This window comes from Capricornis sumatraensis, chromosome 1 (genome assembly GCF_032405125.1).
Source record: "Capricornis sumatraensis isolate serow.1 chromosome 1, serow.2, whole genome shotgun sequence".
Taxonomy (NCBI): domain Eukaryota; kingdom Metazoa; phylum Chordata; class Mammalia; order Artiodactyla; family Bovidae; genus Capricornis; species Capricornis sumatraensis.
The window spans coordinates 90410815-90435123 of record NC_091069.1 but is presented as its reverse complement, the minus strand read 5'-3'; the positions used below and the strand labels follow the sequence as shown (position 1 = coordinate 90435123).

Genomic DNA, 24309 nt, shown 5'->3' with positions numbered 1-24309 from the left:
GCCAGTTTTTCAGAGTATTAACTTACACTGCTACCAGCTGAGTGTGAGACTTCCAGTGCCACATCTTTATCAAAAGTTGGAATGGTTAGTCCTTTTAACGATTAGTCACGCTAAGTAATGGGCTCTCGTCATGGTGTCCATTTGCATTTCTCTTGTGAGGATTGCTGTAGAACAAGTTTTCATACCTTTATATTGGCTCTTTCAGTATTGTTTCATTTGTCTGCTTCTGTATAACACATCCCTTCCAAAGGAGATGCTAAATACAACAATCTTGTCAATGGTAACTTCAGATGAACTTAATTTTAATGAAGTTTCTATTATTTTGATTATTTTGAGATCAGTACTTTTTGTGTTTGTAATCTTTGATATTCTTTTGTATTTTCTTCTGAAAGCTGTATTTCATATTCTACATTTGGAACTGTCCTTGCCCTGAAATTGATCTTTGCATATGTTATGAAATAGAGGTCAGGATTTACTTCTTTTCTTAAATGGATTTCCATTTGGGTCATCACTGTTTGAGAAGCATATCCCTTTCCCGCTGATCTACAGTGGTAACTCTGTCAGGAAACGTGTGTTCAAATGTAGACTGGCCTATTTCCTCCTTCTTCATTATCCATAGGTTTATTTATCTACCCTTGCACCAGTAGCATACTGTCTTAATTATAGTAAATGTATATATAAATTTACAGTATAGCTTTATATATATAGCTTTATAATAAATTTAAATATATGGTGCTGTAAATTCTAAATTATAGTATTTTGTTCTTCACTGAGATTGTCAGGCCTATTCTTGGCCCTTTGCATTTCTGTGTAAGTTTTATAATTAGCTTATTGATTTTCACCAAAAAACAGACAAACAAAAAACCAAAACTCTAGGGATTTGGATTGGAATGCATTGACTCAACAGGTTAATCTGGGAAGTTTCATATTTTACAATACTGAGTCGTCCAGTCCACAAAAAAGACATATCCTTCAGTTTGTTTAGATTTTCTTTCATTTACTGTGGTGTTTTGTTGCAGCTTTTGTGTGTATAGTCTTGCACAATGTATTTAGACTTATGCTGAGGTTTTTAATATTTTTTATTCTGTTGTAAATGGTATTTAAAGTGGTTTTTAACCCTTATAATTGTTTACCAGTGTATAGAGCTACATTTGATTTTTGTACATTGACCTTGTATCCATGACATTACTGAATTTACTTATTTGTAGTAGTTTACCTTCAGATTCTTTTGGATTTTGTACATAAACCACTATGTTTTAGCTGAAAAAGTGTTATTTCAGCTATTTTTAAGTTAGTCTAATTTTCTTTCAATAATTACACCTTTTCTTCCCTAATACTTTCTAGTACCTCTACTAAGGTACTAGTAGAAGTGGTAATAAATTGTAAATGTTGTTGCTCATATCATCTATAACTCCATTGTTTTTTGTCTGCCTATTACATAATTTACTGAGGGATTATTTTATAATCTCCATTGTTATGGAGATGTATCTGTTTCTGATTTTAGTTTGCTGGATTTTGTTTTATATATTTTCTGGCAGTCTAATTAGATATAGAATTTTTGTATTTTCCTGGTGGATCGAACCTTTCATCTCTTTGAAGTATCACTTTTTCTATCAATGCATCTTACCTTTAAATCTATTGACCTTTAAATCTACTGTATCTTTCATGTGCTTTCTTTCAATTAGATTTTACACAATGTATCTTTTCCTATATTTTTGTATTCTTATAGTTAAAGGTTCTTTCTCTTATAAAAAGGATATACCAGTTCTTTTCTAATTCATGTATACAATTCAGTTTGTATACATTTAACTAGTGGTATTTGGAGGATTCAAATCTGTCTCAACCTCTGTATTCCATTTGTCTCATCTCTTTGTTCCTTTTCCTTTCTTTCCTACCTCTACATTTTAGAGTATTTTTTATTATATCATTCCCAACCCTGTTTTTTAAATATGTTTTTGAAAGAATGCTTTCCTATGATTTTTTAACTGAATAATGAATGAAAGGAAAATACAATGCACCAAAAGTTGTTTGGGATCTAAAACATATTGGCCGAAGTTCTACTTTCACATAATGAAAAGTGAAATTCTATACAATACTTATCTGTATACAGTAGAAAAGTAAAATCTCCAGAGAGAAAATATTTATAGTTGGCAGTTTACCATTTATATTTGAGGAAGGGATTGGCTCCAAAGTGTTTATTTTTCATTCAACAGAATCTCTGAATTCATGTACAGAAGACTGTACTTATGGCAGGGTCTCCAGAGATTTTGAAAGGAAACAAATATAGCTTTGTATGCCAAAAAAAAAAAAAAAAAGAAAAACATACTTTTTTAGATTAAAAAGCACCTAAAGATTTTTTTGTTTGCTGCATTGTTTTCAGTTGCAGCTGCAGTTGTTGAAAACTGCTATGGTTTTCTAACTTAAAATATTTCCTAACTTAATAATGATCAGCAGCATTTTCTCTTAAGTAATTTTTTTTTATCATTTCAAGCAAAACAGTTTATTTTAAAATTCAACAGTTTATTTTAAAATTCAACATTCAGTTTCTTGTCAACTGGAAGAATTATTTAAACATTACAAGTTTTTCAATATTTTAGAATATTTATGAATGTCTATTCTCCTCTTGCACAGTTTTACTTCACTCATTGCTGTTAGAATGTAGAATATACTAAGATACATATTCAAGTAGAATATTTTTTGCTTTCATGTCTTCAGATAGTTGATTGCAAACAAATAAGAGTAATATGTGTTTATTCTGAAAAACTTAGAAAATGATAAAAAGTGAAAAAGAAAAACATTTGTCAACCAACCAGTTACTATTTGGTCTATTTCTTTTTTATAGTTTTCAGTATTTAAATGTTATAGTAAGATCATATGCTTTTTATCTTTATTTTTCTGATATTCATATCTTCTTAATTTTTACATAGTTCCATCATATGATTACACTCTATATTTTTAAATATATGCTCCTAATTATGGAGATATAAACTCTGTCCTTTGTTATTGTTGCTGCTGTTTAATGCTTTATGAAGAAACTTAAATATTTCTTTTCATCAATTATCCTATCCCTGGAGTAGATTCTAAGACATTTAATTACAAGATTAAAGAATATTAGCAGCTTTATGGGTCTTAACAACATATGTGAGCTCCTTGCTTTCCAGAAGTGTACCAGTTTCTGCTTCCACTAGAACCCCGTGAGACCTCCTATCTTCTAACACTCTCTCCAAAAAGAAACTCACATTCATATTTTCCTCTGTTAATTTGATAAGAAAATTATATCTCATTTAATTTGCTTCCCTGGTGGCTCAGAGGTTAAAGCATCTGCCTCCAATGCGGGAGACCCGGGTTCAATCCCTGGTTTGGGAAGATGCCCTGGAGAAGGAAATGGCAACCCACTCCAGTATTTTTGCCTGGAGAATCTCATGGTTGGAGGAGCCTGGTAGGCTACCGTCCACGGGGCCGCAAAGAATTGGACACAACTGAGTGACTTCACTTTCACTTTCTTTTCACTTTAACTTCTTTTATATTTATCCCCTTTTTTTCTGTGAGGTTTTTTTTTTACCTACCTGAGGTGTTTTTCTGATTTATATGTACTAAGGATAATAGTCATTTATCTGTTTTACAAATGTTTTTCTCATTTGTTAACTTGCCTTTTAATTTTATAATGCTGTTATTTCTTTCGTTGCTTTCTACTTGGTCATTTTCCCTGTCCTGTTGTGAACAACTGTATATTTCTTATAGTATTTTAATCTTTGTGGGCTTTTTAAAAAAATTTAAATCTTTCATATATCTGAGATATGAAAATGAATGTTTTCTTGCCCATTAGTTTGTCCTTTTATCTTCATTCTAGAAGAGCATTTTAAGTTGGCATTTGAAAATATAACATACAAATTCTTACATTATAAATTCTGCTTTTTAAACTGTCTTCAGGGCAGCTTTAATTTGACTGTTGTTCTCCGATGGCATGGGAAATGGCTAGGTCATTAGTGGTTTTTCTAGCCCAGCCCCGTTGTGCCTGTGGTTCTTTCTCCTATGCTGTGGCCTTGAGTGCTCAGCCCTGCATTTTGTTACTAATGTCATCACTTAAGATCTTCCTAAGTGTTTAGTGAGGGGCAGGAAGAGCCTGTGTGCAGACACATTTTTTGACTTAAGGTTGGGTCAGAATGCCCCCAAGAAGGTCCAGCTGAATCTAGAAGAGCTTGGAGGGCAAAGGAAGATTATCTGGATGAAAAATAGGGCCTGAGAGTGGCAGGGGGAAAGGGAGAGGAGTGTGTCTTGGCAGAAAAATGCCATGAGCAAAGACTTGGAGACATGAAATACCGTATGGGTTTTGGGACCTAGTAAGTCCTCTCAGTTGCATGTGTGAGATGGGGGATAAAGTGATGCATAAGATATAGCTGAAGAGGTCAGCAAAGGCTGGATTGTGAAAGGCTTGCTTGCTTTTGTATTCAATGGTATTATGTTTAATGTTGCCATTACACACCTACTATGTGCCAGACTTTGTTCAAGGATATGGACACACAGTAATTAGCAAAACAGACACGGTCTCTGCCCTCTAGGAAATGCATGCGCAGGACGCAAGCAGTAAATACTCAAATAAGTGTTTCAAAAAACATATGACCACATATCATTAAGCTGCTGCAAGGGAAAGAATAGTCTAGACAATGAGAGGAGAGAGGAGGGAAAGCTCATTCATTTCACCTGAAGGTCTCTTAAGACAGGGCATTTGAGCTGAGCCCTGAGGATTGAGTTACCTGTGGAAGAGTGAGGTTGGTTGGAGTTGTAGGAAGGGCAAAGGCTCCGAGGCAGGAAAGTACTAGGAGCTTTCAGGGAAATGAGAATGACCAAAGCCTGGTGCTTGGAGGGAGGCATAGTGAGGGATAGACTGAAGGGTCAGGGACGGAATGTATAAAGCCTCACAGGAAACATTATGAGTTTGAATATCATTCTAAGAATAACTGAAACATACTAGCAGATTTTAAGCGGGACTGTGATAATATTCCATAATTTCTAAGATGTGTATTTTTCTCACGTTTTAATATAGGAATGTTTCTTTCAGTTGATGTGATTTGTTTAAAAATAAACACTAGGAAATAATTGAATTTGCAGAGCTCTTTTCTTTTTTGGTGATATATAAAATAAACTCTTAGGTTTGATGTTATTCAATACTCTATATTTTTAAACTGTATGTTGCCCGGGGTACTGTTTGGAAATGGGATTAAAAGGGCAAGAGAAAAGTAAGGGCATATTCTTAGATGTTGTTCAGACCAGACATATTGGTAGATCAGACTGGAGCAGTAACAGTGATATGGAAAGAAATGAACGTATCAAATGTTTTGGAGATAGACCCTGGTACTGGATTAGAACATAGTGTTGGCTTGGATGGAGGGGAAGGAGGAAATGGAATGTTGAGAATAGATCCCTGGTTCTAGAGGTAACAAGTAGATATTTGGTGGCACTATTTCTTTACATGTTGAAAGATGAAGGAAAAATTTTAAGATCGACAGTATCATTTGGGTGTATTGAATCAGAGTTGCTCTTGAGATATCCATATGGGTGTGACAGTCAGGCAACTGGATCAAGTTAGATCTGATGTTTAGAAAAGAAGGTCTTTGCTGGAGATTCGAATTGAAATCCTCAAATATAGATGGTGTTTGAAGCTATTAGAATGGATGAGGCCATCAAGAGAGACCATGGAATGAGAAGAAAAGAAGGCCTAGGACTAAGTCCTGAGAAACATTATTTAGGGTCAAGTAAAAGAGAAAGAGTATGGAAATATGGCCAGAGAAAACCCAGGAGCATATAGGACCATGGAATCTAGTGGAAGAGAGTACTTTAAGAAGAGGAGAGTTGTCAAGTGCATTAAATACCACTGAGTGTGATGTTTTTTGCCATACATCAACATGAATCAGCCACGGGTATACATGTGTCCCTCCATCCTGAACCCCTCCTCCCACATCCGTCTCCCCTCATACTCCTCTGGGTTGTCCCAGAGTACAGACTTTGAGTGCCCTGCTTCATGCATCAAACTTGCACTGGTCATCTGGTTATGTATGCTAATGTATATGTTTCAATGCTGTTCTCTCAAATCATCCCACCCTTGCCTTCTCCCACTGAGTCCAAAAGTCTGTGTTTTACATCTGTGTCTCCTTTGCTGCCCTGCATGTAGGATCGTCATTACCATCTTTCTCAAGTCCATCAGTTCAGTTCAGTTCAGTCGCTCAGTCGTATCCGACTCTTTGCAACCCCATGAATTGCACATGCCAGGCCTCCCTGTCCATCACCAACTCCTGGAGTTCACTCAAACTCATGTCCATTGAGTTGGTGATGCCATCCAGCCATCTCATCCTCTGTCATCCCCTTCTCCTCCTTTCCCCAATCCCTCACATCATCAGAGTCTTTTCCAATGAGTCAGCTCTTCGCATGAGGTGGCCAAAGTATTGGAGTTTCAGCCTCAGCATCAGTCCTTCCAAAGAACACCCAGGACTGATCTCCTTTAGAATGGACTGGTTAGATCTCCTTGCATATATATGTGTTAATATATAGTATTTGTCTTTCTCTTTCTGACTTATTTCACTCTATATAATGGGCTCTAGTTTCATCCACCTCATAGAACTGATTCAAATGCATTCCTTTTTATAGCTAAGTAATATACCCTTGTGTATATGTACCACAACTTCCTTATCCATTCATTTGCCAAAGGACATCTAGGTTGCTTCCATGTCCTAGCTTTGTAAATATTGCCGCAGTGAACATTGGGGTACACACGTCTCTTTCAGTTCTGATTTACTTGGGATTTATGCCCAGCAGTGTGATTGCTGGCTCATAATGGCAGTTCTATTCCTAGTTTTTAAAGGAATCTCCACACTTCTCCATAGTGGCTGTACCAGTTTGCATTCCCACCAACAGTATAAGAGGGTTCCCTTTTCTCCATACCCTCTCCAGCATTTATTGTTTGTAGACTTTTTGATGATGGCCATTCTGACCTGTGTGAGATGATACCTTGTTGTGGTTTTGATTGGCATTTCTCTAATAATGAGTGACACTGAGCATCATGGAGGATTTTGCTGTGATTTATGTCACAGACTGTTCCGCCTATGTTTTCCTCTAAGAGTTTATAGTTTCTGGTCTTATATTTAGATCTTTGATCCATTTTGAGTTTATTTTTGTGTATGGTGTTAGAAAGTGTTGTAGTTTTATTATTTTACATGTAATTGACCAGTTTTCCCAGCACCACTTGTTGAAGAAGCTGTCTTTTCTCTGTTGTATATTTTTGCCTCTTTTGTCAAAGATAAGGTATCCATAGGTGTGTGGATTTATCTCTGGATGTTCTGTTTTGTTCTGCTGATCTGTAAAGATCTGTATATAGAAAACTATAAAACATTGATGAAATAAATCAAAGATGACACAAATAGATGGAGAAATATACCATGTTCTTGGATTAGAAGAATCAATATAGGGAAAATGAGTATACTACTCAAAGCAATCTATAGATTCAGTGCAATCCCTATCAAACTACCAATGGTATTTTTCACAGAACTGGAACAAATAATTTCACAACATGTATGGAAACACAAAGACCTCATATAGCCAAAACAATCTTTAGAAAAAAGAATGGAACTGGAAGAATCAACCTTCCAACTTCAGACTCTACTACAAAGCTACAGTCATCAAGACATTATGGTACTGGCACAAATTCCTTTGGATTTTGCAAAATGATGACCTTATCAAGGGCCATTTTGGTGGAGTCCTAAATACTGGAGGCACCCAAGAGCAAATGAGAACTAGCAGAGTAGTCCAGAATCTTGGCTGTTAAAAGGAGTGAGAAATGTGGCTCTGGCTGAAGGGATTGTGTGTGACCTGAGGCCATGTTTAGGATAATAGCATGAAATTTTATTAATAGATCCTGAGGGAATGATCCAGTAGACAGGGAGAGAGGGCAGTAGAAGATACAGGAGCAGAGGGGTCAGCTAGAAAAGCAAATAAACTGAGAGTTGAATACGGATGAGTTCCAGAGGCCATATGGCAAGGGCCTTTGTACTGTTATCCCTGGAGAAAACCTGAAGGGGCTTTAAAAGTGAAAGTGAAAGTCACTCAGTTGTGTCTGACTCTTCATGACCACATAGACTATACAGACTCCAAAAGCACTGCAGATGGTGATTACAGCCATGAAATAAAAAAGACACTTACTCCTTGGAAGAAAAGTTATGACCAACCCAGACAGCATATTAAAAAGCAGAGACAATACTTTGCCAACAAAGGTCCGTCTAGTCAAGGCTATGGTTTTTCTTGTAGTCACGTGTAGATGTGAGAGTTGGACTATAAAGAAAGCTGAACGCTAAAGAATTGATGCTTTTGAACTGTGGTGTTGGAGAAGACTCTTGAGAGTCCCTTGGACTGCAAGGAGATCCAACCAGTCCATCCTAAAGGAAATCAGTCCTGAATATTCATTGGAAGGACTGATGTTGAAGCTGAAACTCCAATAGTTTGGCCACCTGATGTGAAGAGCTGATTCATTTGAAAAAACCCTGATGCTGGGAAAGATTGAGGGCAGGAGGAGAAGGGGACGACAGAGGATGAGATGGCAGATGAGAAGGGGATGACAGAGGATGAGGTTGGATGGCATCACTGACTCAATGGACATGAGTTTGAGTAAACTCCGGGAGTTGGTGATGAACAGGAGGCCTGGTGTGCTGTGGTCTTTGCTATTGCAAAGAGTCGGACACAACAGTGACTGAACTGAACTGGGACTATACAGTCCATGGAATTCTCCAGGCCCAAATACTGGAGTGGGTAACCTTTCCCTCTCCAGGGGATCTTCCCAACCCAGGGATTGAACCCAGGTCTCCTGCATTGTAGGCAGATTCTTTACCAGCTGAGCCACAAAGGCTGCTGGAGTGGCTAGCCTATCCCTTCTCCAGCAGATCTTCCCAACCCAGGAATTGAACTGGTGTCTCCTGCATTGTGGGTGGATTCTTTACCAACTGGGCCATTTCAATAGGTTAATCATTCTCTCATTGTGGAGGATGGGTTTGGAGTTGTAGTGAGTGGCTGAGGGCACAAACCCCATTGGAATGCCTTTGCAAGATTTCAAATGATAGTGAGGAGGCCCTGAGTAAGACTGGAGAAGAGAGGAGAGCTTGGAGATGAACAGAAGAGAAAATCAGAGGAGCTCAATGCTTGTACGTTGGGAGGTGATCGAGGATGAATCTTATATCATTGGATATGTTGACTGGGATGGTGATGATGGTGATTTTTAAGGTGGTTTTCCATTAGTCTATCTTTAACTCTGACTGGTTAATCTGTTATCCATGTATTGATTGATTAAAATCAGAGCAAATTTTTGGTTTTGTTTCTTGGGAATTTCTAGCTATTCTCAGATATCAGTTGGGAGGCTGCTCGGGGTAATTTTAAAAGAATGATTAAGTGAATCTGTTTTAAAGTAATGCATTTGAAGGCTGGGAAGAAAAAAAAAATTGACCTCTCATTGGCCAGCCTTGTTTTCCAGAATTTGGGGGCTAGAAAGTTGGATTTGAAATAACTTGCTCTACTTCTGTCGTTTCTCATTGCTGACCTTTAGGCTGCTGGCTTTCAAAACATGCTTGTGACCATCATGGTCCTCTGGTTTTGTCCCCCACTCATCTGTCCTGCAGCAGCATGGCAGGCACACTCTGCACAAAGATGCCGTCTGCTGTTTTCTGGCTCATCCCCATTTCCCAGAACAAAGTAATTTTCCATAACACATAAGGCCCATATTCTTCAGCCTTGTTGATGCTGCCAGACCTCAGTGGACCTTTTTTTAAAAAGGCGCTTTCCATATCCTATTGTGTTGTCTGGATCATCTCCAAATCCAGTTTTTAATTTCCTATTGGCTAAATTGTATTTTTTTTCTTTCGGCCTGCGCTCATCTTCCGTTTAATCCTGGCTTCTCTCCTCTGCTGTGAGGGAGACCTTAATCTCTTTTGGGCCATCAACCATGCCATTTAAAAATTCCTTTGGGCATCTGTTCAGCTGGTTTAACATTGTTCAGTCCCACTTCTTGGCTGGGGTTTACTGTCTCCTTGCCTGCTCCCGTTCCTTTCAGTAAAGAGTATGATGGCTCCTCATGGGGGGATCCATGCACTCCCTTCCAGTGTAAGCCCCCTTTCTGTGACTCTGTTCTAATATTCTAGTGCCAAATATTTAACCCATTCAGTTGGTCAGGAATCCTTGGGCTGAAACACTGGGTCATTCCATCTTACAGAGAGATCCAGAGAGCACCAGTGCTAGACATGGCCCTGGGACATTCTGTGGCTTGCACACCCTTGGTGCTTGACAGGTCTTTCTTTGCAAGGGTAGCCTAGAAAAATAACATCTTCAGCACCTACAGTACCTCAGATCTTTAGATTTCAGGTATGATGATACTGGACGTTAAGGCCTTGTTAAAGAACAAGAGGAGGGTACTTGATTAAACTGCAAGTCAGTAAGTGGTAAGTCAAGGAGTGTGTTTTCTGACTTGCATCTTTGAAGTGCATATGTCCCAGGGTACTTGATGGACTCACATTTGAGTTAATTCTGTTCATTCTCTCAGATGACCTTCAATAACCATCACCATGGTGGGAGATAAGATGTGGTAGGTACAGTCACAAACTTAGATTCAGAAGATTGTTCCTTCACTAGGCATTGCTTCTTTGTCAGCTCTAACACTGATTGACTGGGTTACTTTGAGGCAAGTTACTTCTCCTTTGTAGGTTTCAGCTTTCTGGTTCTTAAAATGAAGAAATTGAACCAGGTAATCATCAAAGCCTCTTCAAATTGAGATGAACCTTTTCATTAATCTAAAAATACTCTGATGACAGGAAGGCTTCTTCTTTCCAACCATACAAAGGCTGTGGAGATTTTCCTGTGAGTCGTCCTTTACCAAAAATGACACCCCATTCCCGTCATCCCCCTCTCTCAAGAGCCCTGGCAGCAGAAAGAAGGCTTGTCAGAGAGCTCCTTCCTTGAATAGGTGGATATGTCCTACTTGGAATAAGAAAAAGGAAAATCAACAAAGCAAAGGTAGGAGATCTTAAGAAAATGAGAAAAAGACTTGCTTTAATTCGAAACAAAAAATGGAAGAGTATATCTGAAACAAAGAAAGCCACATCATTTTATTGACCGAATATACACAAATACCCCTTATCCCCATGTACTTAGACTATTGTGCCTATAATACAAAATATTTGATGGATCATTGATGTCTTATGTATTTTATTGTTCAGGTCTTTAAACACAGTTGTAATTTCTTTATTAGTAAATAAGAGTTACCTGACTTCAGCCCCTTTTAGAAAATCATGTCTCCTCTCTGTACTTTAACCTTATTTCACAGCTCATTTTACCTAAGTGAGAGTTGAGGGACAGTAAAAGGTTGGAGTTCTGCTCTGCTGTGTAGAATCCCTAGTAACAATCAGTAGGTTTTGAAAAGCCTTTGGTCCATTGAGAAAATGGACTAAGTAGAGACGGATGGGATGCGGTGGGAGAGAGTGTGTGGGAGGCTCATGAGGAGGGGGCAGGTGTATGTATACATATAGCTGATTCACTTTGATATAAAGCAGAAATTAACACAACATTGTAAAGCAATTATACACCAAAAAAAAAAAAAAAAGCATACAGACAAGGATCACTGGTCTACCAAGTAGCGCAATGGTTAAGATCCTCAAAGTGTATGGTTGTGTGGGTCATTGGCAACACTCCTCCTTTAAAAATGAGCCCCTGGCAGTTGCATTTGCCCAGGATTATGCTCTGTTTCACTTTCTGACCTTTGTGTAATCTTGTTATTGGAGAATTCACATCAATGATCTGCTTTCTTTGGTCTGCACAATTCTTTTCTTGAATTCATTTTCATTGAAATGGTAATGTTTATATCTGCCTTGCTTAGTAAAATATAAATAGCAAAAATGTGCATGAGAAATCAGTGCTTACACTGATGTATCAGCTTCATCTGGGTTGTCAGCTGAGAGATCGCTGAACAGTTACTCCTGTATCGCTTGCTGGGTAGACAGTGTAGCTGGTGATAGACAATATCATATATGACTTTTACAGACGCCTAAGCAGATTTCTTTTAGTAACTTACTAGAGTCATCCTTCATTAAGCAAAAAGAAAACCTGTGATATTTGAATCGTTCAAAATTTAGTTTCATATTCAAAGTTCAGTTTCAGCAAAAGCAGACTAAAGTATGCATCTTGGTCAGGCTTTTATTCTAGTATAATACATTTTCTTAACCTTTAGCCTTAGAGTTAATCTTCAATGTGGCAGTTCTTATGAATCTGTTTATAGATAGGACTAACAGTGGAAAAATATCTTGTCATCAAAGAAAATTCTAATGAAATAATGGGGCTTTTAAATATAGATCATTAGTCAGAGACATGAAACAAACATCCTCTTATTAAGCTATTACCTCACCTCATTGTTGAAAGCATGGAACTGCAGAGAGCTAGAGTATATCATTTTCATAAAATAGTTGTTGAAGAGCTGGTCTCCAAGCATTTTAGGTTATTTTTTCCTATTCATTGAAGTCCAAAATATTGCTCATCTGAACTTTCTCTGTTAGTCACTATTACAGTAAATCTGAGACTGCAAGACGCCCAGTAATTCATTACCAATGCAGAACTTGTTCACCTTAAGATCAGTTATTCAGTCCTTGAGCTGACTGTCATTAACAAGAAATCATCATCTTGAATGAATAAAAGAAATAATAAAAAGGAAAGCAAGAGAGTTTACTTCAAGAATCTGGACTGAAAAGCCACCAGGTTTCTAGACACCATTTCCCCTTCCTCCTCTTTTACTGTCCACTGTCCCATTTTAGAAGGGAATAAGCTGCTGGTGAGGTTGAGTTGAAGGTTCCCTACCCCCAGAAGTAGCCCTGTTAAGCACTATAGTGTTCCCACATACTCTGGGAGCACAAAGGATGGGCCCTGAAATCTACCACAGAAGAGGGCCAGGGACAGTTTCTGAACAAAGTGGGCAGAGGGGAGAATTTCTAGTGGAGAAAGGTGTGAGCACAAAGTCAGTGAGAAATTGAAGAGTATAGCGTTTCCAAAGAACTCTAGTACTTATGCTCATAGGGCTGAAGCATGAATTAGGCAAGAAGTTAGGTAAGAACTATGGCCAAATGTGTAGCCAGATGCCCGATGATGAACGGTACTCTGTTATAGATAGTGGTCCGTATTCTCTAGCCTCAAAATGGTATAGAACATTCTGAGTGAGGGAATATCCCTGGCAGGTTTGCAGTTTGGTGGAGAATGGATTTTTTCAAGTTAACTTAATTAATTAATTTGGTTGTGTTAATTATATTAATTAATTTTGGTCTCAGCTGTGGCAGGCAGGATCTTTAGTAGTGGCATGTGAGCTCTTAGTTACTGCATGTAGGATATAGTTCCCTGCACAGGGATCAAACCCAGGCTCCCTGCATTGGAAGAGCAGAGTCTTAGCCACCGGATTACCAGGGAAATCCCCTGGAGAATGGATTTGAGGGAGGCAGACAAAACTGGAGATAAAGAAACCAATTAGGGGGATGAGAAATACCAGGAAAGATAAGAGGGTAGGATTCGGAAGGGAAAAGGAGTAGGAGAGAAGGAAGAATTGACACTAAGGTTCCTGGCTGGGGTGACAGCTTGGGCTCTCAGGAGACAGGAATACAGGAGAAATGGAGGTGAGCTGAGGGGGAGAGAAGTAGGGAGTTCATTTACTATGACTGTGTCCAATAGATATTAGATAAAGGGTTCTGAAGGGCAGACCCTTGAGAGAGATTGGGAAACCATCAGCATGCAAATGGTAATTAAAGCACTTCTGAGTTTCTTTCCAGCCCTCAAATCCTGTGGTTCAATGAATAACGTAATCTCTTCAACAAATGCCCATTTCAAGAAGTCTAAAACGAGCAGTGGCCGGTGTGAAGTGACTTGATGACACAGTGCAATCCCGTCTCTCGTGGTTATGACTAGTAAATCAATTGTGATCCCAGCCTGATGCTGACATTGAAAATCCATCAGGACAGATTTAATAAGTGTCTTCTTTGTGTTAGATGCTGCAAGGAAGATTCACTTTTTTTTTTTTTTTTTTAAGATGTGAAATCATTTCGTTGAGTTTTTCCATTCAAGTTGGGGTAAGATGTAGAGGTTTAAAAAAAAGGGCAGAGGTCAGAGAGATTGCTCAGGAAAGTCAGGAAGTGGGGTTTAGAAGGAAGACAGTGAATAGTGAATTTGAGATGATAACAGAAGATGAAATGGGAATGATCAAGAATAAGAAGGATCTTGGCCAGAGACCAGGACTGAATTCATGCCACGTGACGTCTGTGGAGAGGGTGGAGAGCAGAGGACAAGGGAGTTTTGGGGACTAAAGCAGGTCACAGGGAGGGCCGGCCTGAGCCCTGGCAGGCACCACCTTCAGGCTGAGAAAGGGTGAGGCTCAGTGAGCCTGGGAGGCTAAAGGTAGAACGAGAATAATCTTCCATCAGGGGTCCTGAAAAGGGAGTTTAAGGAGAAAGGTGACCAGATGTGATGATGACTGACTAGAAAATGATCACTGAATTTCATGATAGGTTGCCTGCTGGTGGTTTTTCTCAAAGGATAGAGTTAGAAAGACAGAGTGTAGGTCAGTCAGGGAAGAGTAAGAAGAGGAGTGATAATTATAAGGGTAATAGTAACATGTACACTTTCTAAGTTATATGGTAGGCAGTGTTTTATGCACCTTGTGCATTTTAATTTTGTAAATTATCATAGTAATTCTAGAAACATACTAGTATTATTAAGGTTACTAGTATTGTTACTGCTTCCTTTTTACTGATGAGGTATACTAGGAGATAAAAGCAGTGAGCATAGTAGTTCTTTTGATACATTTTGCAAGGATAGAAGAAATGGAAAAAGCACAGTAGGGGACATCGTGGTTAAATGAAAGCTTTTCTAAGAGATTGTGACATTTTTGAAAGCAGTGAGGGAAGGAGCCTGGGAGGAATCATTGAAGATGGAGGAGAAGGATGAGCAGGTGGGACCAGAGGAAGAGGTGACAGGTAGGCATGGAGAGAGGGCCCAACCTTAAGAAGGGACGCCGTTTTGAGAAAATTAAGAAAGTTTTATAGTCACTCATATTTCACAGTTCAAAAGTGAGACTGTTTCTGAAGTTACGCTTGATAGTGTTGGACAGTTAGGAAGAGACGTGAGGGAGCTGCTGAATATCATTGTGTGCGTCTTCTTTTCTTGAAAAATTTCTGACTCGGTGTTTGAACTTTTAGAAAAACTTAACTTTATCCGTATGAACTTGCCCAAACTGAATTCTGTCGAGTGTGATTTCACTTGTCATGTTCTTTATCATTTGTTACCTCGTTTTGTTATTTGGACATAAACATGAAATCTTGTTCACATGTATTTGGATGCAATAATTGCATATTCTCTTGATTGTTTCTCAAAAAACAAACAAACAAACAAACTGTATTTGGTACCTATTTGGTCAAGAGGCAGAGAGGACAGAGAGCCTGGCAGTTACAATGTGCAGTGTGGCCGTAAACAAGGAGAACGAAAGTGCTGGGGATGGGAGACTGGAGAGGGCAGTGAGTAGCGCAGCTGAGGATAAAGAACTGTATTGAAAAGTCCATTTGTGACTTTAAAACTGAGACTTCACTTTTACGAGAACACTTTTATTAACAGGAGATAGAAAGCACAGGACCACTATCATCAAGTTTATAGAGGACGAAGTGAACTTACAAGTTGGCCACTGGCTAATCAGTTGGAGCAGCAGTGACATTTAGGATATCTGAGTGGCTATAAATTGGTGACAGGAAATGGTTCCCTGTGAATAAAGTCTTTCCTCTAGAGTAACAGGGACTGGCTGGCTACACTGCTGAACTTATCAGATTCTCCCTCTCTCCCTCTCTCTACCCCTGCCCCCTTCCCTTCATGGGAATGCTATTTAAACTTCACCAAGTGTTTGTGCTCAGTTGCTGAGTCGTATCCAACTCTTTGTGGCCCGCTAGGTTCCTCTGCCCATTCATTATCTCTAGAACTGAATAAATCATTGCTCAAGCAGTAAATAAATCATCGCTCAATTATTTCAGCTGCCAATTTGCCAGATAGAACTATTAGTATTTACAGCAATCAAAAAAAAGTGACAATACTTGCACATATTTCCACTGTTGGATATCCTCTCCTTGGAAATGAAGAGAAATCGAAAATATTTAGAAAACACGGACTGCGGCAAGTGTAGCAGTCCTTTCAGTTTCAAAACATTTCCTGAGGAAAAGTAAATGTTTTCTTTCTCATAGAACCCAATATTTTGTCTGTTGAGATATGTTCATCAAAACATTTTATTTATATATAAAATGTTTTAAAAGTTCATCCTGTGTAAACATGATCATCTCATACTAATTGGGGTGTGTTGAGCACCTCTGTCTCTCCATTAATAGCTAGTGTTTGTCTGTGTTTTGTGTCTCACGGTCAATGTCTTTTTTGCAGATATTGATGAATGTGTAAACAACACTATTTGTGACAGTCACGGGTTTTGTGACAATACGGCTGGCTCCTTCCGCTGCCTCTGTTATCAGGGCTTTCAGGCCCCACAGGATGGGCAAGGGTGTGTGGGTGAGTTCTTAGATTTTTTTTTCTCCCGACATCTCTCTATCAAGAGGAAATCAAAATCATCAACCACAGGAGAGATGGAAGCAAGGTAACTGGGCAGAATGACATCATAATCTGATCTCGTCGATGGTTTGGAGAGGTGCACAGTGACCCCGCGGCTTCTGAAATGGTTAGGGATGTTAAGAAATAGAGAAGCATAACTTTGAATTTAAATGTATATTGAAAAGAGCATCTGTTTAAACTCTTAGCTGGGTATGCGGAACGCTCCAGTCCCTCCTGAACAGGAAATAGAGTCTGGTGTGTGGTAGAGCTTGTCTGTCTTCAAAATGTACCTCCCTTAGGCAGTGCGTTTAAGGAAACGTGTTGGCAGGAGTTTCTGTTTCCAGGAATGACACCCGTAAAAGGATGCTTTGGCTTGTGCAAGCATAGTTCTTCCATCTGTTCTGAGATTGTCAGAGCTGGAAGGAATCTTGAGTATCATCAGATGTCCTAGAATATGGTCCATCACATGCTCACATGAAAGAAGCCACTTCCTAGGTCATGTTCTGACCAGCTATGATTTTTTTAAGTCAGATTCATCATGAGGCATACTTGCTATTAGAGCAAGTAAATGGGAAAGAAGTTATTTAATTCAGCACTTCACAGATAACAGGGCTTTTTCTTTACTCTTAATTAAGAAAAATTGCCTCTGGTCGTTACATGGCAGATGACACTTGAGGATGAGTCAGCAATGTTTTAGTTTGGAAATTTGCGCTGAAAGCAGCAGTTCATTTCCCATCCAGATTGAACTGGGGAAACAAAGTTGGTTTGGAAATTTAACAATAAAATCACTTGAATAGTAACCACCTTTAAGGTAACACTGTTGTAATCACTTGTTCCAGTTCCTGCTGTAGTTTCCTATGCACTAAATTACAGTGGTAAAAACCATCTGCCATTCACTAAATATGTCGACTTAATAGGTCCTGTGGTCTGGCCCTCACATTCTCAGGCTCACCGCCTGCTTCCTCACCAGTTATGTTCCTGCAGCATAAAACTGCTTATGATTGTTCATGTAGCTGGGAAGTGATTAGGCTGTTGTTTGCTCCTTTTGCTGAGAATAACCTCCTGGCCTCCCCTTCCCTGAGCCTCAATCCATCCCATTCATTCCTGAAGCCAGAAGTTCAGTGTCATCTCCTCCCAGGTAACATTCCTGTTCCACTTCTCACCCTCCAGCTGAGCTATGATCCTTCCTTCCGCTTCCCAAATACCTTGAGCAAATTCTATTGTAATACTTAAATCCTTTTGTGCAATAAATCAATCATGTATGTGCTGCCTGCAGCTGCTTTTTCCAAGCTCCATGTGATTGGGAACATTGTCTGTCTGTCTCCTGACGGGGCCTAATGTTTGGCCCACTGTAGGTGCTCAGTAAATGTTAACTGTTACCTATTGTGGTATCAGATGTCAAACCACTGACTCCACTTAGCTTCTGAGCCCTTGGTTAATGTTCATTTCTAACCAGGCAGATGAGCGCACCAAATCCATGTATATGTTTCATTTCGACCCACAACATACCACCCTTAGAGAAGGAATATCTGTTGTCTTGTTAATAGACTTACACGTGTTGTTATATTTGTCTGTTGGTTCTCTTTGAAAAATACTAACTGAGCACCTCTTACCTGTACCTCACCACACTGGGTGTTCTTCGGGGTTTAAGAGATGAATCAGCCCTCTGGGACCATACTTTGGCCACTCTGTTCCCACTGCTTGGACCCTGGCTGCTTACCCTTCTTATCTACTCATCCTTCAGATGGAGCTTGGTTCCAGTATTACTTCCTTAACCCACCACTGCACGTAAGGTCCACTGTTCCATGCTGTCATAGTGCTCTGCACTTTCATTCCTAGCGCTTATCCTGGCCTGTATGACTTGACATTAAGCTCTATGAAGGCAGGATTGGCAGGAGCTCCCTGAAGGCTTCCTACGTCATCATTGTCTCTCCAGTCTGAACCATAGAAGTAAACTAGAAAATATGTTTTGATTGAATGAATACCATCTGGTAGGAAAGATTTAAATAGCTATGGAAATAATACAAGTTAGAAAGTAGAGAATTCCACTTGACAGTTACCTAAAATTGATAAATGCAAACTGGCAAATTTCTGAAGTCAATTTTTCTGGTCTAAATTATGACTGTCCAGGTTGATTAAACATACCTACTCTCTGCTTTGCTTTGTCATAATATCTTTTCATAGCAAAACTCAGCTTATTGGATTTATATCTGTTTATATACAAAGTGAACTGGAAAACTGAGGTAATTATCCAAATAAGTCAAGAGAGATAAACTTTTTGTCCAATTAACCAGGTATCTCAGGTGAAAGTAGTATTTTTCCCCTGAATGATTTGGATAATTGCTCAAATTTTTAACTTTCTATAAACCATCTTAGAATGTGCTCATGAAAGCTGATGTTTGTACACATCTAATCATGTTTAATACATAAAATACATGAACGTTTCAGATGTCAAGCCAGGTACATTGTTTACTGGGCACTCATTAATAATATTTCTTCAGAGGAGAAAAGATAAAAAGTAGTATTTGACAAGGGCAAACATGAAAATAGCCTTTTTTTATATCTATGTACTTGCCTACTGTTGAATAAAATGGACTCATCTGTGAATTTGTAGTGTTTTAGGTAAGTATATTTAAGTAAAAATAAAAATATCTAGCAGAAATAGAAATTACACTGTGGAACACCAACAGAAATTTTAAAGGGATGGTAATATCAGTGAGAAGTTACTGGACCAATTTGCTTCCTGCCAATGATTAATGTAACCCAATAACTACTTACAGGGGATTTTCCTTCATTTCCCAAAGAGATACCCAACCTGAATTCTGGTTGTCAAGTTATGAACATTTTGGCTGCTAGGGAACTATATCTTTAGACATGTAAGTGGATTGTAAACAATTTTAAAAATGCATTTCAAGAAGTCGGCAGTTTCTGAAGTGCCAGTGCTGCTAATTTTTCTTGAATTAAAGACTGAGACAGAAGTACCCGGTTATTTAAGACCTCATTATGTCCAAAAGTCAGGGAAGTGAAAATTAAACAAAGTGTACATACAATGCTTGCTGTACAGTTTTGAATTGTTCCTTAAAACCGAAATAGGAGTTTGCAAGCCTTGCTTTGTGTTTTCATTGTTCTGTCACACAAACCAAAGCTTGCAGCCCTGCCTCTGGGAGCCCCTTCCCCCCAAAGCTGAAGGGTTTGATTGTTCCTGGGTGGGGGGAGTCACCTTGCTCCAGCAGACACCACTAGTCATGGCCAGCTGGTAAAACAAGCGTGGTCAGGGGTGAGGAACACGTCTGACTTGATCTGTGCTCCCTTTTCCAGATGTGAACGAATGTGAGCTGCTCAGTGGCGTGTGCGGTGAAGCCTTCTGTGAAAATGTAGAAGGGTCCTTCCTGTGTGTGTGCGCTGACGAAAGCCAGGAGTACAGCCCCATGACCGGGCAGTGCCGCTCCCGGCTCTCCATGGGTAAGTGACGCTGTCTGGACGGAGGCCTTCTCTCCAGGGACCTGTACCTACGCAGGTCTGGGCCAAAGACTCTGGGAGTGAGGAAGAAATGACCAAATATTTTGTCACCCTGCTGGAAGCGTTCATGCTGTTTCCAGGCCTGCCTTATCAGTGGACTTTAGACGTGGGTGCTGACTGTTGGAGCTAGATGACCTCTAATGTGCTTTCCAACCCAGAGACGCCGTGGGGAGGGTGAAGGATCCAAAATGATGAGAACATTGGCTGGGAATTGCCTAAAACCGAGAGCCATCAGCTCAGAGCTTAATATGGCAACATCTCATTCAGTTGCATAATTCTTCTCTCTTGGCCCTTGGAGAAACGTATTTTGACACTACTCTAAATTAGAAGCAACATATAGGTCCCTCAGGATCTACAAAGACTTCCTTACACTTGGAATTTTTAAGGTTCCCCCCCCCCCGCACCTCCTAGAATTTGGCCAAGAGAATGGCTGTGATTATGTTTGTTTAAAATTTGATTTAGACTGTGTCATCATGGCATACACTGAAATGGAGAGCTGATGCTTTTCCAGATAAATCAGTCAATTTCCAGATCACCCTTTTAGTTTGTGCCATGTGGCTATAATATGATTGTGTTCTGAGGCAAGTAGGAGCCTAAATGGTCCTTTGAGACCCAAATAAAATGAAACATAGACTGTGTTACTATCTTGCTCAATCCCAGTTGATTTTATCCGTGCTTCTAAGAAAGCTTTGGCTCTTCCTCAGTAGGGTATACTTGTCCTGTGTGAGACAATTATCTTTGCAAGCAGTAGGGAACAAAATGTAAAAATATTTTCATTCACACATGTTTTCTTCTTAATGATTAAATACAGAAAGGTTATGGGTGCAGAATTAAATGTAGAGACAGTAATTCTAAAACACTGTGACAGGGAAAGAAATATTTCTGGAGGAAGGGGTTGCTCTTCCTTCAATGACCATCCCTGCAACTTATGAGCCATAAAGAAGAGACTTTTTGTCTTAACTATACTTGTAATGGGAAAAAAAAAAAAAGGTATCAAAAACCTGGCTGGCCAATAATAGGATTGGTGAAGTAACTACCTTTTTATTTGTCTTTGGTTCTATAGAGTAGCACCATCCCGCATAGTTTTATTGTGACTGGAATAATTCATACAGTATTGTGCAGTCATTAAGTCATCTGTATGAAGGTTAGTAGTCATGTTAAGTGCCTGTGATACAATGTCAAGTGAAAAAATGAAAAGATAGTCCAGTGATCGCAGTCTGTGGAGAAGGGGGATGGAAAGAAGACATAAAAAGATAATTATTGGAATTAATGGAAATTTTAATTCTTTCCTTTATTTTCCACACTTTTTTTGAATACTTAAATTGGAATGAGCAGGTTCTGATCTGAGAACTGTTTTCTGGCTATGCAAGCTTGGGCATATTATTCAACATCTATGATTTTCTCACCTGTAAAATAAAGGCTATATTTGCCTCATAGAGCTTTATGGGTTTTTGAAAAAATTATATACATAAAAGTTATTTGTTAATAATGAAGTGCTATGTGAAGTATTAAAATCCAAACACATAAGGGTTATGTACTTCTCTTCCTTTCATGATCTCTTTGGAGATGGTAGATTTTTTTTAACTGCAAATATTTTTTTGCTAGAGTGCTTTAGTAATGTCAAGAAGGGGTTTGTTCAGTTCACCTAGCTTCAGTTAAGGTAGATATCTGCGATCCTAAAGTTTGCTGACTTCATTTTTAGAGATTAATAGTGCCTTAATAAGATCATGAGACCATCTGAGCCATTTTCCATGAACTGGATTAGCTCACTGTACAGTGTGAAAGTGAAAGTGTCATTACTCTGTTGTGTCCAACTGTGTGCGACCCAATGGACTCTAGCCTGCTAGGCTCCTCTGTTTGTGGAATTCTCAAGACAGGAATACTGGAGTGGGTCACCATTCCCTTCCTCAGGGATCTCTCCAGGGATCAAACCCAGGTCTCCTGTATTACAGGCAGATTCTTTACCGTCTGAGCCACCAGGGAACCCAAGCTCACTGTAAACTACTTAAAACTTCATAGTAACTCTTCTTGTAAGCCTTATTCCTCATCTTCTACTTTTTAAGTTTTTCTGTAATCAAGTCCCTATCACCTGCCTTGCCTCTTTGCTCCCTTTATCTCCTTGTCCTCTCACTGACTGACTCTTTCTGGAAAAGTCTTCCAGAGTTCCCTAAATACTTTCCTGCTTCTGCAAAGAACAGCATTTTGAGTACTCAGCTTCATAAAGCTTGTCTGCCAATGCATACATAGTTTCTCTTTCCTCTTAACATTATATCTGATCCTTTAATTTCTGAGTTTCTTGCCTACTTTCCCCACAGTTCTCTGGCTTCTGCCAAATATTGTACAGACTTGGTTGTTTTATTGGTCCATGTCAGTATAATCTGCCTTAGTAACTGGTGAAGCTTATTAATTTGTATCGTCCCTGGCAACTCTGACTTCTGCCATATCTCAATTTGTATGGTTCTTGGCAAACTTGAACTGATTTTATGTTTATTCCTGGATCTCTAAAGAAGAGCTGAGATCTGTCTTTGAGTAGAAATCCATTTGTATTCTGTATGGCTTGTCTTGCATAAACCACATCGATTATGTGCTATCTACACTACCCACTTCAGAGGGAGTGAGAATTTAAAGGCCTTTTGCTAAGTAAATAAGTGCAAAGTCACTTTAGCTTTTCACAGTTTTTCTCAATTTTCTATGGTTGTCTTACCCACTTCTAATTTGATAACTTTTTTTTACCTTAATCTTTCTAAAAGCTTTAAACTTGTTCTAGAAACAACTCTTCTACTCACTCATATTTGAATAGTTTATATGCAATTTACTTATGTAATTACAATAATCATTACATTGGCACAGAGTGTTTGAGAATAAGCATAGCTGAGTCACAGTTGGCGTACTGCTAACACATTAGAACAGAAGTGTGTGGACCCACCTGAGAACAGCCAACTGGCTATGAGCCCTCCACTTGCTGTGGACATAGCCAGGATGTTTTTCAGAGGACAGGAGAACATTTGGTCATCTAACAAGTTGGTTAAATTAAAAGAGTGTGTATCATTTTCCAGTCAAAGAACCTGCTGTTACCTAGAACAAAACATGCTGTACCATATTTAAGTTAAAGTTTTTATCAAGGATTCAAACTAATTTCATTCTTTACATGATAGACTAAAAGCTTAGATCTCATCCTTCCTGGGAAATAATTAGGAAAAAAAAGATACATTTGCTTTGTAGGCCATAATATTTTTACTTGGCTCTAAATGTCCCCAGGGCAACAGACATTCCAATAAGGTGCAGTAGCATCTTTATCTGAAGTGATACATTACTTAGGACAGAACTGGGGCTGAAGAGTGGATGCCAGAAAGACAGATTTCAGATCAGTATGCAGGAGAACTTCCCAATAGCTAGAGCTGGTCACAATTTCTTGTGAATTTGTGGGTCCAAGAACAGGTGGGACACCTACTGGCTGGCAGAAGGACTCTTACCTTCAGTAGGGCATCGTCCCAGGTAACTTTTGACCTTTAATGTCCCAGGATTTTTGTTTCTAAACTACTAGGCTCCCACCTAATTTGGGGAGTCTGGGTTGAATGTTTTCACTGCTTGGGCCTTTGGCCACTAATTTACATTGCTGTACATTGCCTAAAAGCACCTGAAACAGAAATACCTTAAAAAGGCCCATAGCAGACCACTCACCACCTGTAAGGATATGACTATGAAATATAGCCTGATGTTTTTATTTCCTCAGTGCCTGTGATAATTGCTCAGTAAGAACTTTATGTCCTTGGGCACTCTAAAGGAAGCAATAAATATTTTGTGTGGGCAAATGAAGCCATACCCACAAAATGCTTGATTGGTGCACAGAGGATACTCTGGGGGGAAACTGAATTTTATTTTTAGAAAGGAAAGTATAATGAAAAGAACACAAAGATATATGTTATAATTAATACAGGTGTTCTTTGCTTTAAGAAAAGAAAATGAACAAGATCAGACATTCTAAAACATAAATTGGGCTTGTTATTTGCATAAGGTAGTAATTGTTCCTCATTTAAGAAAAGCACATAGGCAAGGTCAGAAATTATAAGATCTATAAATTGGAGTTATAATTGGGATTATAAAATAAGTGTTCTAATACAGTTCATGGTAGGGTTTCCTTAAACAGTAGAGCTTATTCTC

At 38.9% G+C, this 24309-nt stretch overlaps 1 protein-coding gene and 1 non-coding gene across 29 annotated transcripts in view; both read left to right on the top strand.

Moving 5' to 3' along the window:
• LTBP1 (latent transforming growth factor beta binding protein 1) overlaps positions 1–24309 on the top strand; it is a 456525-nt gene that overhangs the window by 380813 nt on the left and 51403 nt on the right. For 11 of the 28 annotated variants that reach the window (XM_068988396.1, XM_068988386.1, XM_068988501.1 and 8 more), the window contains 3 exons: positions 16465–16590; positions 19948–20091; positions 20253–20258. In XM_068988396.1, the coding sequence (XP_068844497.1) occupies positions 16465–16590; positions 19948–20091; positions 20253–20258 (276 nt within the window). The remainder of the gene's footprint in view (positions 1–16464; positions 16591–19947; positions 20092–20252; positions 20259–24309) is intronic. The other 17 variants (XM_068988564.1, XM_068988590.1, XM_068988555.1 and 14 more) reach the window with 5 other exon arrangements.
• On the top strand, positions 3295–3366 carry TRNAW-CCA (transfer RNA tryptophan (anticodon CCA)). Its single transcript has one exon. It is a non-coding gene; the product is annotated as a tRNA-Trp (tRNA).